This window comes from Chaetomium fimeti (genome assembly GCF_033439085.1).
Source record: "Chaetomium fimeti strain CBS 168.71 chromosome Unknown B0H64scaffold_1, whole genome shotgun sequence".
Taxonomy (NCBI): domain Eukaryota; kingdom Fungi; phylum Ascomycota; class Sordariomycetes; order Sordariales; family Chaetomiaceae; genus Chaetomium; species Chaetomium fimeti.
This window is the reverse complement of record NW_026944329.1, coordinates 3154400-3166267: the sequence shown is the minus strand read 5'-3', so window position 1 is coordinate 3166267 and position 11868 is coordinate 3154400. Positions and strand designations below refer to the sequence as shown.

The 11868-nt window shown below is 54.6% G+C and overlaps 4 protein-coding genes across 4 annotated transcripts; 3 read left to right on the top strand and 1 right to left on the bottom strand.

The window, feature by feature from the left end:
* The first annotated feature begins 240 nt into the window (after positions 1–240).
* B0H64DRAFT_334357 (uncharacterized protein) lies at positions 241–1901 on the top strand. The gene has a single exon (XM_062801100.1). The coding sequence runs from the start codon at positions 683–685 to the stop codon at positions 1436–1438; it is 756 nt and encodes a 251-aa protein (XP_062664314.1). The 5' UTR covers positions 241–682; the 3' UTR covers positions 1439–1901.
* Positions 1902–2467: 566 nt separating this feature from the next.
* Positions 2468–3656, top strand: B0H64DRAFT_437936 (PITH domain-containing protein; the record flags this gene model as incomplete). The annotated part of the gene is made up of 3 exons (XM_062806300.1): positions 2468–2546; positions 2676–3241; positions 3300–3656. 3 exons carry the CDS (start codon positions 2468–2470, stop codon positions 3654–3656), a joined length of 1002 nt encoding a protein of 333 aa, XP_062664313.1.
* A 1561-nt stretch (positions 3657–5217) lies between these two features.
* On the top strand, positions 5218–8042 carry B0H64DRAFT_421808 (uncharacterized protein; the record flags this gene model as incomplete). The annotated part of the gene is made up of 9 exons (XM_062805539.1): positions 5218–5328; positions 5389–5470; positions 5534–5749; positions 5806–5941; positions 6012–6276; positions 6361–6706; positions 6765–6994; positions 7055–7718; positions 7783–8042. The coding sequence occupies 9 exons, from the start codon at positions 5218–5220 to the stop codon at positions 7935–7937; spliced, it is 2205 nt and encodes a 734-aa protein (XP_062664312.1). The 3' UTR covers positions 7938–8042.
* On the bottom strand, positions 8043–10120 carry B0H64DRAFT_381886 (uncharacterized protein). Its single transcript, XM_062802830.1, has one exon. The coding sequence runs from the start codon at positions 9856–9858 to the stop codon at positions 8083–8085; it is 1776 nt and encodes a 591-aa protein (XP_062664311.1). The 5' UTR covers positions 9859–10120; the 3' UTR covers positions 8043–8082.
* Positions 10121–11868: the final 1748 nt, after the last annotated feature.

Genomic DNA, 11868 nt, shown 5'->3' with positions numbered 1-11868 from the left:
CGAATTTTAGATTCGGGAACCGTAATGGTATTACGCAAAGGACAGGTCTGCTGAGGGCGCGGGATGATAAGATGCGGTCCAAGCGTCTGCAACATCCATGAAAGTACATGTACAGAAATGTACTTTGACACCCCACGCCCAGTGAATCATGCCGTGGGGTTGCGCCCATCCCCAGATCCGAGGTGCCAGATCTACGGTGCTCAAGAAGCCGGGATTTCCTTCCGCAAAATTGCTTCTTTGTGAACCGCCCCGCCAGTCCTTCTGTCCTTCCGTTATTAATATTGGCCCTAGTCCCACTCGCGCTTCTCGCATCCGAGGGCTTGGCTGGCAGGAAGTTCTGGAGCAGAATTGGCCGCTATCGGCCCGCAGCAGGAAAAACGAGGTGCGCGCACCCGGACACACACTTGGGATTGCACCTTCCCGCACAGTGTTCAGGCTCAGTCTCTCAAACTGCTATCCCTGCGATTTACCCTACGTGTATCCTAGAAGTGCTTGTCCGTAAACTTCAAGTTCCATCCAGTGGCAAAAGTGTGTTTAGCGGAGCACAACCACCGATTCCTCACCTACGATCACTCACTCATCAAATATCATACATCACTTGTGCCGATTCATCACCTCGAGTCTTCACCCCGTCACCCTTCAGATCAACTTTACCCAATCGATTACTTCGACGCCAGCTACGATGGCTAACAAACATGCGCCTGGCACGACCCAAGCCGACACGACCAAGGCTAGTATCGCCACCCTGCCATACGAGCTTCAAGCCGCCATCTTCGATGCTGCCATGGAACCTCAAGTCATCTTCATGGATATCGTCGACGGCTCCTTGACCTTCACTCCCCCTGCGGACAGGACCATCGGCCACGCCTGCCAGCTCTCGCGAGAAATTTATTGCAAACATAAAAAGCTCCGTCTGCTAGGCAAGGACTGTGTCTGGGTCGACAGCAGCCGCGACATCTTCTATCTGCGCAGCGACGACCCGATCCCGCGCGCGCACCGGCCATCCGAACGATGGGAGTCGACGCACCAGCTCGAGGCGCCCTTCTACCTGCGGGCGATACGGAACGTGGCCATCGACCTGCAGTACCTGGGGGAGCACCCGCGGCACGACGCCATGGTGCGCATCTGGTCGCTGTTCCCGCACATGCGCGCCCTGCACGTGCTCGTGCCCAAGGGCCCGCCCCAGACCCCGGCCCTGCAGACCACCCCGGAGGGCCTCGTGCTGTCCGAGATCCCCATCGCCCACATCGTCGCCGCCCCCAAGCACGACAAGGAGCTCTGGCTCGCCGTGCGCTACCAGGTCAAGAAGGTCTGCTCGAGGATCCTGACCGTCGAGAACGGCTGGCAGGGCCGCCACATGCCTGAGGTCTACGGCCATCTGACTAGCTTGCGGCCTGGCCATGAGCAGACTGAGGACGACCCCGAGGGAGCTGACTAGAGGACCTCTCTGCCATCGCCTGCTACACGGACGGGCGGTGCTGTTGGCCAGGAGGTGTTGGAGGAGCAAGTGAAGGAAAAGAGGAGGCGAGCAGAGAGGCAAAAGAGGCAGCTATTGGAGGTGCTGAGCCTGCTTTACATGAACAAGAGAGATAAGGGATGAGGTTATTGGGATCTTACGGCGTTGGCTGTTAACGGTGTTTTTGTTTTCCGGGGTCCCCACGCAGAAGGAACCTCGGCGCTGGCTGTGCATTCTTAGGGAGTTGTGGGAGGCTACTTTACTGCCGGGTTGTTGTTTTCTGGGATCATCGGGGTCGGCGTATCGTGGCATCAAGGTTTGGGGGTTAAGGCATCATCAGCATTTGGCGCGGTTGGGTTAAAACCTAAGTGCATTAGAGATACCTAGTAGGATTGTAACGAGTACAATGTTAGAATAACACTCAATACAAAGCGCATTGTCTTTGAGCCGGGTTGCGGTCTACAGTGAGGCGTTCCGACGTATCTTGCCCCCAACGCGAGACAGCCAGACTGGCGGGGTGATTACATTGGCTTTGCTCGTCGTTTGCCCCGAAGCCAGCACCTACATATTCCGATAATCGCACGTTGACAGTCGGGGTATGTTGGATTGCTCGGACAGCTCTGTTTGGTTTTGATATCAGGTCTTCTAGATGGTACCGGGGAGAACTTGTGGATATTCGCCCCTCTTGGCAGAACTGGGACCTGGGTATGTTCGGAACGAAGTTTATATTTTGGGGAGCATACCATCGGCCGACCATGTAATTTGTGCTGGTCTGAAGCAGCTTGTGGTTTGATGTGTGTTCAGAACTTCAGATTTGTTGAGTTGCTTGGATTCAAGATCACCCCGCCACAGCTGTGCGGTTTGCCGCTAGCCGAAAAGGGAATAGCCCCGGTGTCCTCGGTGCCTTCGGTGCCCCACCTGTTGTCTTTTTGGCTTGCTCAGTGTTCCTGCAGCCTCAGGGCGGAGCTTCGAATTCCTCCTCTTGGAAACTTTCCAAGCACGTCGCCCAACATGTCGAAAACGGTTAACATCTCGTCGCCGTCGCAGCTTACGGAGGTGCTGCAAGGCTCCAAGCTCGTGGTGGCAGACTGTGAGTTCACCCCGCGCCTCAGACCCCTTCTCGTTTACCCCGCCATAGCGCCCTGCGGCATCGCCGCGACCCTCAGGTTCCCCAGTGCCTGGAACGTACCGGAAGGTAGCTAACTCCCGTTTTGTATAGTTTACGCCGACTGGTGTGGCCCTTGCAAACAAGTCGCTCCTGTGTTCGAACAGCTCTCGGCTGCTCTGTCGCGGCCCAAGCTCGTGACCTTTGTCAAGATCGACACCGACAAGCAAAAGGACGTCGCACAGGCCTACCGAGTCACATCTCTGCCCACCTTCATCATCTTCCGCAATGGAAAGGTCGCCGACAAAGTCCAGGGCGCCGACCCCATGAAGCTCCAGTCGGTGGTCAAGAAGCTCAGCGAGGAAGTCCACAACATGAGCAGCGGGGACGGCGAGGCCAGCGGTAGCGGCAGCGGCAGCGGTAACAACGGCGCCAACTGGCGAGGTGCCGGGCTACCCCGCGGCTACACGGACATCACGAGTCAAATCGAGCTGCGGCACTGTGAGCTGCTCAACGTCGACCCGGATGTCGGCAGCGTGCGGGTACTGTTTGACACAGCGAAGCCCGGGGCGCTGTCGGGAGGGAAGAGCGCGACCAAAGACTGGGTTGAGAGCGACACAGACGAGCAGCTGTTGCTTTTCATGCCCTTCCAGTCGATGCTGAAACTGCACACGCTTCAGGTGAGTTGTGACCGTTCTACAAGGGGTTGGCTTGGTGGCCTGCTAACCGCTCAACCAGATCACATCCCTCCCTCCCAGCGATGACGACGATGACGAAGAAGATGCGCCCATGAGGCCGCGGACCATCAAACTCTTCACCAACAAGCCGCACAATATGGGGTTCGACGAGGCGGAGGATATGAGTGCGACCCAGGAATTTGAGCTTTCCGAAGAAGACTGGAACGCCGAGGGCACAGCAAACATCCCCTTGAGGTTTGTCAAGTTCCAGAACGTCACTAGCCTGGTGCTGTTCGTCCAGAACGGTGATGGCGATGGCGAAAAGACCAGGCTGGACCGGCTGAGGCTGGTTGGAGAGACAGGGGAGAAGAGGGAGATGGGCAAGCTCGAGAAAATCGGCGATGAGCCGGGCGAGTAGGCGAGAGCAGGCCCAACTGGCCGCTCGTAAGAAGTGGCTTGAGTGACGAGTGATGATTTTTGACGCATAGAAGCAGAGATGGCATTGATATGAGAACCATTCATGTGCCCGACGCTGGTGTGCCAGATTGCATCCGACCAGACGTGTTTATTTGTTGGCCCAGCTGATCGCTGAGCTCCCGGTCATGAATGCGGAAGGTGCGAAGCCTTTTTGATTGCACACCCACCTAATTCTTGATAGGAAATCGCATGATGGTCACAAGGTCGCAATAATCCGTACGTCGCGCGAACGAACCACCAGGCGTTTCCCTGATCTATAGTAAAGAGGGACGGGAATACGTGACGCCTTGTCAAAACCAGTTGACAATACCCAGTCACTCTCCCAACTGCCTATTTCCGTGTCACACAAGTGATCCCCGGCAAACGACAATCAACCGGAAGGCTCAGCAAGCTGAACCCAGCCACTCTCTGGCCGCATGAACAAGGAAAATAATGTCCAGCCTCAACGTCACCACCCAGACCCTTGAGGGATTCTTCTGGATGGATTGGACTGACGAGGAGGCCGGCCTGCAATATGATCGCTCTGTTCCACAACTGACACAACGAATACCATGGAGGTTCCAGAAGGAACGGGAATCGAAGCAACCGGGGATGGTCAAATTTACTGATGTGGAAGCCGCACACCAAAAGAAGGGGACAAAAAAGTGGACGAGCTTCGCCCGACGACGACTTTATACCTTGGTCGGCGGTCCCAAGAATTTTTTTCGGTGGAGCCCGGAAGAACCGTTTCCGGCCGGTGCCCCACCAAGGTCTGGCCCGGGCAACTGCAAGGACTGGGGTCCATCATTCCGGGCACTCCCTCGACAACATCGTCTGATGGAGTACAGAACCCGAAATCAAATCGATCTTACAATTCGGTAACAACTGCAGCGTTATTAGAGATAAGGTAGTTGTGAGTCTGCCACAACTAACCCATGAAACACTCGGGTTGTGGTCTTAAGCACCGGCAAATCGGTGAAGCTGAAGTCCCTGTTCCAGCTGCTCGCCAGGGTTTCGGTGGGAGGTTTGGACATACCTCTAGACAAAGAAAAAGTGATTAAAAGAAGGATAAAAAAGAACGAGGCGCAGGGAAATTTGGTGGGTTCTCATCGAATTTTGAGGATAAACTATAGGTGCTGTGGACTTCTCAACTCACAAGGGTATGGACAGCGTCGAAGTTGCATTCAACTACGGATATAAACTTCCAGGTTATTCACACTGAAGGACGTCAGCTCAATTAGCACTAAACCCAGCTCATCAAAATCTAGAGATACTTTTATCCAATGCCTGTAGGTAGGTAGTTTGCTCAATACCGACGGTTCAGTGCTACCTAACGTAATCACATGTAGAATACCAACTGCAAGAGCAAGACGCACTCCCTGACCCAACAGTCAAGGTACCTTGACTCACCCAAAGTGACTCACAGGGGCCAATATCTTAAATCCCCAACCTAGTAAAACACTCATCGCCGTCCACCATTTTCTTTGACAACAGGATAGAGGATTGTTAGACCAAACAGCACCATGAGCGAACCCGTTGCAGTCCAACCGGCCGTGCCTTTGGGCGAAGCCGCCGCCGCCGTTGAACCCTCACCAGGGGACGTTTCTAAACCGAAACAAAGTGACTGGCCGAAGGTACAATTCAAGGCGCCTACCGACTAGTTTGGCGATGTACTTACCAAGACTACCGTTTAGGTTGACGGGCAGCCCGCTTTTGTTCAACATCGCATTGCAATCTTTGACCAACTCTCAGCAGCATATGCAGCCGAACTCGAACGTTAGTCCAGTGAGCCTCGTTTCTAGCCCGTGGCCTGCTCACTGACATGCGTTTTACTGGCAGTGAAACCCCGGGACCAAATTTCGATTACGCTAGTCGATGGCGTGGTTATGGGCGGGGAATCATGGGAAACCACACCAGCAAGCGTTGCCGGTTCGATATCGAAATCCCTGCTCGAGCGTACCGTCATTGCGATGGTGGATGATGAGCTCTGGGACCTCGATCGACCACTTGAGGGTAGTTGCAAGCTGGAACTTCTTGACTTTAGCCACCCCGAAGGTGCGTAACCTCCAAGATTGCTCTTGTTCCCAGGGTGTCAGCTCATAGGTTTCAAGCCAAAAAGGTGTTCTGGCACTCAAGCGCGCATATTCTCGGAGAAGCCGCCGAGAAGTGCTTCGGCTGTTACCTCTGCAACGGCCCTCCCACCACGGACCCCCCTGGTTTCTACTACGACATGGGAAACCTAGATCGGTAGGTCTCTTGCGTTGTGTGGTCTTATTATGTAGGTACTGCGCATTTGGTTAACCTTCAGCAACATTAGTGGCATTCAGGAGTCGGAGAAATCGATTCTTGAGAAGTCTTCGAAGTCAATAATCAAGGAGAAACAGCGTTTCCAACGCCTCGTCATGTCCAAGGCCGATCTTATCAGGATGTTTGAGTACAGTCCATACAAACTCTACTTTATCGAGCAACGAGTTCCCAATGGTGGGAGCAGCACGGTCTACCGATGTGGCCCTCTGATAGACCTTTGCCGGGGACCGCATGTACAACACACCGGGAAGATCAAGGCCTTCTCGGTTCTTCGAGTATGTTTGGATCACTAGCTGCTATCGTTGGCTCGCTCTAGTCAACCATTCCACCTCTGTTCCCTGGGACTAACCGTTCAACAGCTAGGATCAGCTTATTGGCTTGGTGACCAGAAGAACGAGTCCCTTCAGCGCGTGGCGGGCATCTCTTTTCCCGACAAACAGCAGCTAGCGGACTACCACCACTTCCTCGCCGAAGCCGCTAAGAGGAACCACCGGAAGATCGGAGCCGATCAGAAACTCTTCTTCTTCGATCCTGTCTCTCCAGGCTCGTGCTTCTTTCTACCTCATGGCACCAGAATCTACAACGCCATGCTTGACTTGCTCCGGCAAGAATACCGAAAGCGCGGCTACGATGAGGTTATCACGCCCAACATGTACAAGGCAGATCTGTGGAAGACTTCTGGGCACTGGGACCACTACGCTGATGGTAGGATCGCGATCCGCGTGTGTCTGTTGCACTTTTCACTAACACCGGACGATGCTAGGCATGTTCACTTTCGAGATCGAGAAGGAGCAATATGGGCTGAAACCCATGAACTGCCCAGGCCACTGCAAGGTCTTTGCGCATTCTGATGTTTCCTACAAGGATTTGCCATGGCGGATGGCGGACTTTGGGGTAGTACATCGGAATGAGTTCTCGGGTGCTCTCACTGGCCTGACACGAGTGCGCCGCTTTGTGCAAGACGACGCACACATCTTCTGCACGCCGGAGCAGGTATGGATAATCTGTGGGGTAAAGGTCTTCGCTCTCCTGTTTACACTAACTCCATCGTAGGTTAGTTCCGAGATCGATGGGATCTTTGACTTCCTCAGGAGTGTGTATGGCATCTGTGGCTTCTCTTTCAAGATCAAGCTCTCCACCAGACCCGAGAAGTACATTGGGGAAATCAGCGTTTGGGACGAGGCTGAGTCAAAGCTCAAAGCCGCGCTTGATAAGTTTACCAGCTCCTTGGGCTCTTCATGGGAGGAAAAGCCTGGTGATGGTGCCTTCTATGGCCCCAAGATCGACATTGAACTCACCGATGCACTGCAACGCGAACACCAGTGCGGAACGATCCAACTGGACTTCAACCTCCCACGGCGCTTCAAGCTCCGGTATGTGAAGGGGGAGAACACCGGGTCAGAATCCGCCGACCAGAACCTCGAAGAAGACCTCCCCGCGGGTTATGCTCGGCCAGTGATGATCCACCGCGCCATTTTTGGAAGTTTCGAGAGGATGTTTGGTGTTCTAGTTGAGCATTTTGGTGGGAAGTGGCCCTTCTGGCTCAGTCCTCGTCAGGTCCTGGTGATTCCCGTCATGCCAGCCCTGAACGACTATGCGGAAGAGGTTCGAAATCTACTCCGGGAGCGTGGTCTGTACGTCGATGCCGACTTGAGCGGCAACACACTCCAGAAGAAAGTCCGCTCAGGCCAACTTGACCAGTACAACTTTATATTTGGTATGACACTTGTCCCATCTTTATGTCAAACTGTAGCAGCGCTAACCTCGTGTTCAACCCCTAGTTGTTGGAGCGGAGGAAAAAAGGTCCCGCGGCGTCAATATCCGCAACCGCGATGATATTACAACCCAAGCAAAGGGAAGCCTCATTCCCCTGAGGGATGCCGTTGAGCATATGGTCTGTTTGCGGGACGAGCGAAGACTCCAAAACGGCTTCTAGATACGTCACCGGGGTATTATAGCGAGTGATGCTGTACTTTCTTCGCCTTATCTCTTGATATATGGAACTCATCATGCAACGCCAGCACAGGGCGCAGGTTTGGGTACGTAGAAATCTGAATATTTGCTCGGCCTATGTAAAAGTATTAATCCCAGGAATCATTGGGACAAGCCCACGTCCAGAGGCTCGCCTTCGGTTCCTTGGCCGCGACGCAGACACGCTCGTACCGCTCTCCCATGATAGCTTGCTCGGTCCGCCTCTTGAGCTCTCGTTCTTTGGATTCCAGCCAGCCCCACCCCTCCTTCTCCCGTATCTTGCTCCGCGCCCACTCTGTCCATCTCAAGGGCCATCTCATCTGAGTATAGAACCGTGCCAGACCACCCTCACTCCCTACCGGATTCAAGCACCGTATGGGCAGTAGGATCGAGTTGTAGAACGCCAGGACTTCTTTTCCTTGCGCCCGCGTTATTTCGCGCCTCACCTGGAGTCCCTCATCGTACTCGTCCACCATGATCAAACGCAGGGTCAGGCCCGGTAGGTTGAGTTCCTGCTTCACCCAGTTGAGCGTGTCGGACCAGTCCTGTAGGGCGGGATGCCCGTTCCGCGGCTTACTCAAATGGCTGAAGGGGGCGAACACTAGCTCGAGGAAGCGGATATGTTGAAGGCAGTGGCGAGGGACAACGTGCCGTAGGAACTGGCTGGCCGCGAAGACCGAGTATGGGTAATCGCCTGGGCCCCATTCAGCAAACGGGCTTATAAACGGAGTCTCGATAACGATAAAACGGTTTTCGCTGTACAAGACTCGATTCGCCTCCAAGTAGAGTGTTCGGCAGACACGGAACAAAGGAGTCGGCGGCGCCCAGCATTTACATCGAGACGACACGGCCGCGTGTCGTTGGCGGCAGCAACAGCCGTTGGATGGATGCGGCCACGGCGTTCCGACGCAGCAGATAAACTGATACCCGTGGTGGATTTCGGGCGGGCGATTGGTCCCCGGTGTATAGTATCCGGCGCTCGCTCTGTAATATCCATGGGATCCTCTCCTCCACATAACCTCTTTATGAGGCGTGACAAGGTCGGTATGCTCGAGAATACGAAGCTGTAGCTCGCGTGGGAGGTTGATTAGACGGGGAGCAGAGCCCGAAGACGCCGCCAGGTGTTCGGCGGATAGGAGACCGCGGGCCCGTAAAACAGCATCCTGGGCGAGCTGTTGGAGTTGGGGCTCGCGGATACGGCAGAGTCGGATATGACAATCTTTAAGCCGGGGCAGTAAACGGAGGCTGTCCAGCACGAGCTTGGCTGTTTCGACGTTTTCGTGGTGCACATCGCACACCAAGGTCAGCTCGAGCTGTCCGGGAACAATATGCGCTGCGAGATAGGTGGCAGTTGCGTGCCACTCTGCAAGAACGGCCTCGGTTCGCGAATCCGATGTGTAGAGGGGAAGGTCGTGATCATGCTCGAAGACGTCGCAGCGCGCGGTGGTTGACTTGACCGTGCCGTTGTCGCAGCATTCTCCGTGGCCCTCCTCTCCGGTTTGCTGTTCTTCGTGGCAGGAGGTTTGGTTGAGTATGATTTTAAGATTGGCCAAATGAGCCAACGAGTGAGGGGTCAGAGAACGAAGGGGCGCGAGAGACCGACGGGCTTGGTAACGGATGAGAAACCAGTTTGCCGAGTATAGGACGGTGGATGCTTCGGCGTATATAGTTGGGCACGAGAGCAACAAGCCGTGGAACTTTCTACACCTCTGATCTATCTCGTGGCGCCTCTCAACAGTCCGCTCGCCTAGGTTGTAAACTCCGGGCACTGCCACGAAATCATGGTCTTGGTACGCCAGCCCAGCGTGCAGGTAGATGCGGCGTCGTGTGTCGGAAGTGAGGCGTAAGATGCCGGGAAGGCCACCAATATTGTTATCTGCCGCCATCAACGTCCGAGTGTGCCTCTGCCGTGGATTGTACCGCGTCGCCTAGGTTGTTGAACGTTGGGCCGCTGTGCTGCAACTTGATATCTCGAGCCGGCTGTTGGGAGACTGCAGGCCCCGCTTAATCTCGACATGGTCGGTTGGTTCTTGAGAAAATGTCAAAAGTAGGAAACTGGGGTCCAACTCCAAGCTCGGCTTGCTTGAGGAATTTGAACTCTATGAGAGACGTGTCATAGGTAGATAGATGCACGGAAAACTACACATATCACTTATTCTGCTAATTTAAATCTAAGGAAAGGAGTTTAGAACGAAGGGATAACTACACAATGCGTATCTGTGACGCAGAAACATAATGTGAACCCGAGTGCTGATGCCCGACACTTGTAAGTGGTCACTGTCTGTCACTCGCTCTGTTCCATTACTGGTAATGTGGAATTGATCGTGTGTGTCGACTGCGGCACGAGAGCAGAGACTTTTGAGCGATTCAGTACTATTAAGATGATTCGTGAAAGGCAAAACATCTAACTGAAAGATGATATTTCGGTCAAAATGGATGATGGGGAGAGAAAGAAGGGGGTTGCCAAGTCCATACCTCAGGTCGGTACCTCTCAGCCCTTGGTGAGCTGGTGGGGGACATACCAAGTACCCGGACCTGGCTGAGACAGCGCGTGTCGTCCCTGCCAGATTCGGCGACCACAGCAGTCCGCGTGCCCCTCTGCCCCTCCGAAATGGAACCGTCTAATTTTTATTCCTCTCTTCTACAATTTCAGTCGAAAATAGAATCATCGTCATTTTTCACAACCGTCCTCGCTCCCCCTCCTTTCTTCCTGCTTCATTTGTCTCGTTTTATCTCGTTTTATCTCTTTCCCGGAATGTCTGATCTGCTGCAATGGCCGCCAGTTCTTGGACCGGCAGCTCTCCAAACAAGTTCAGAATGATCAGCCCACGTTTTGTTTCGAGTTTCTGTCTGGGATCAGGGCACTTGGAGGGTCCTTCGGTGATCCGTCTCAAAATCCCCCTATCATCTGGGCCCGTGAGACCTCACGTTTTGCATCCATGCTTGGGTAGTATTGCTTCGAGCCTCCCCCACATTCTTCCGCCTCACATGTGTTCCTTGGTACATGCTGCGGTAGCGTATTGGTTATCGCCGGCCCCTCCTCACGCACACACTCGCATCTGGGAGGCGTGCTTGTCATTGCGCTTGACTGGTGCCGGACCACAGAACGGGCCATCAGCCTCCTCTCAGTTTCGGCCAACTCGCCAACTCGCCTATCGAAGCCCGGAGCTTGCCCCCTCACCCCCGAGCCCGAGCCGCTAGCACACTATTTCCCGATCACGAAAATCCGGCGCACAAACCCGACTGCAACAACTCGCTTGTCGACGGCACGTAACCATGGATCCCAGATCGGTAAGCCTGAGGAACTAATGAATTGGGTTGCTGCAGGAATAAAACGTGGCCCCTATATACTAAGAATAGCTCACCGGAACCCACCGCCACGTACCATCCCTTGCTCTGCAGAGTCCCTTCCACCGACCTCACTGACCTCCTGTCTGTTTCGGCCTGCCTATTCGACACCATGCGCCCAAAGGACCCCCAATCTGCTCGCCATCCCGCTCACCGCAACCCGCGCGCCCAGCTGACGGACAGCTCCCGCAGCGGTTGGGCCTCGGCGCTGCCAGCTCCCTCCACAGGGCGCAACGTCGTCAGGTTCCCGCAGCCTCCCGCAGAGCCATACGAAATGACATGACCATGACCAAGCCTGCCATTGTCCAGCGGTCGGTAGCGTCGGATGGACCGTGGCTCCTTTTTCCCGCTCTGGCCTAAGAAGGGGGCCGGCCAGTCCCGTGTGGAATTTCTTCTTGCGGGAAGGTTTGGCACTTTCCCATCTCATCTGCTGCTCCCGTCCCTTATCCAAGAAGGGGGAGAGGGGTACATCTTCCATGTCCAAGCAAGCGCACGCATGGTAACTCTTGGAAATACCGCCTTGGACCCCCTTAACCCGTTTCCGATAT

What these genes read in the sequence shown, in the direction of transcription:
- B0H64DRAFT_381886 (XM_062802830.1), bottom strand. Translation starts at nt 9,858, where the DNA reads ATGGCGGCAGATAACAATATTGGTGGCCTTCCCGGCATCTTACGCCTC.
- B0H64DRAFT_334357 (XM_062801100.1), top strand. Translation starts at nt 683, where the DNA reads ATGGCTAACAAACATGCGCCTGGCACGACCCAAGCCGACACGACCAAG.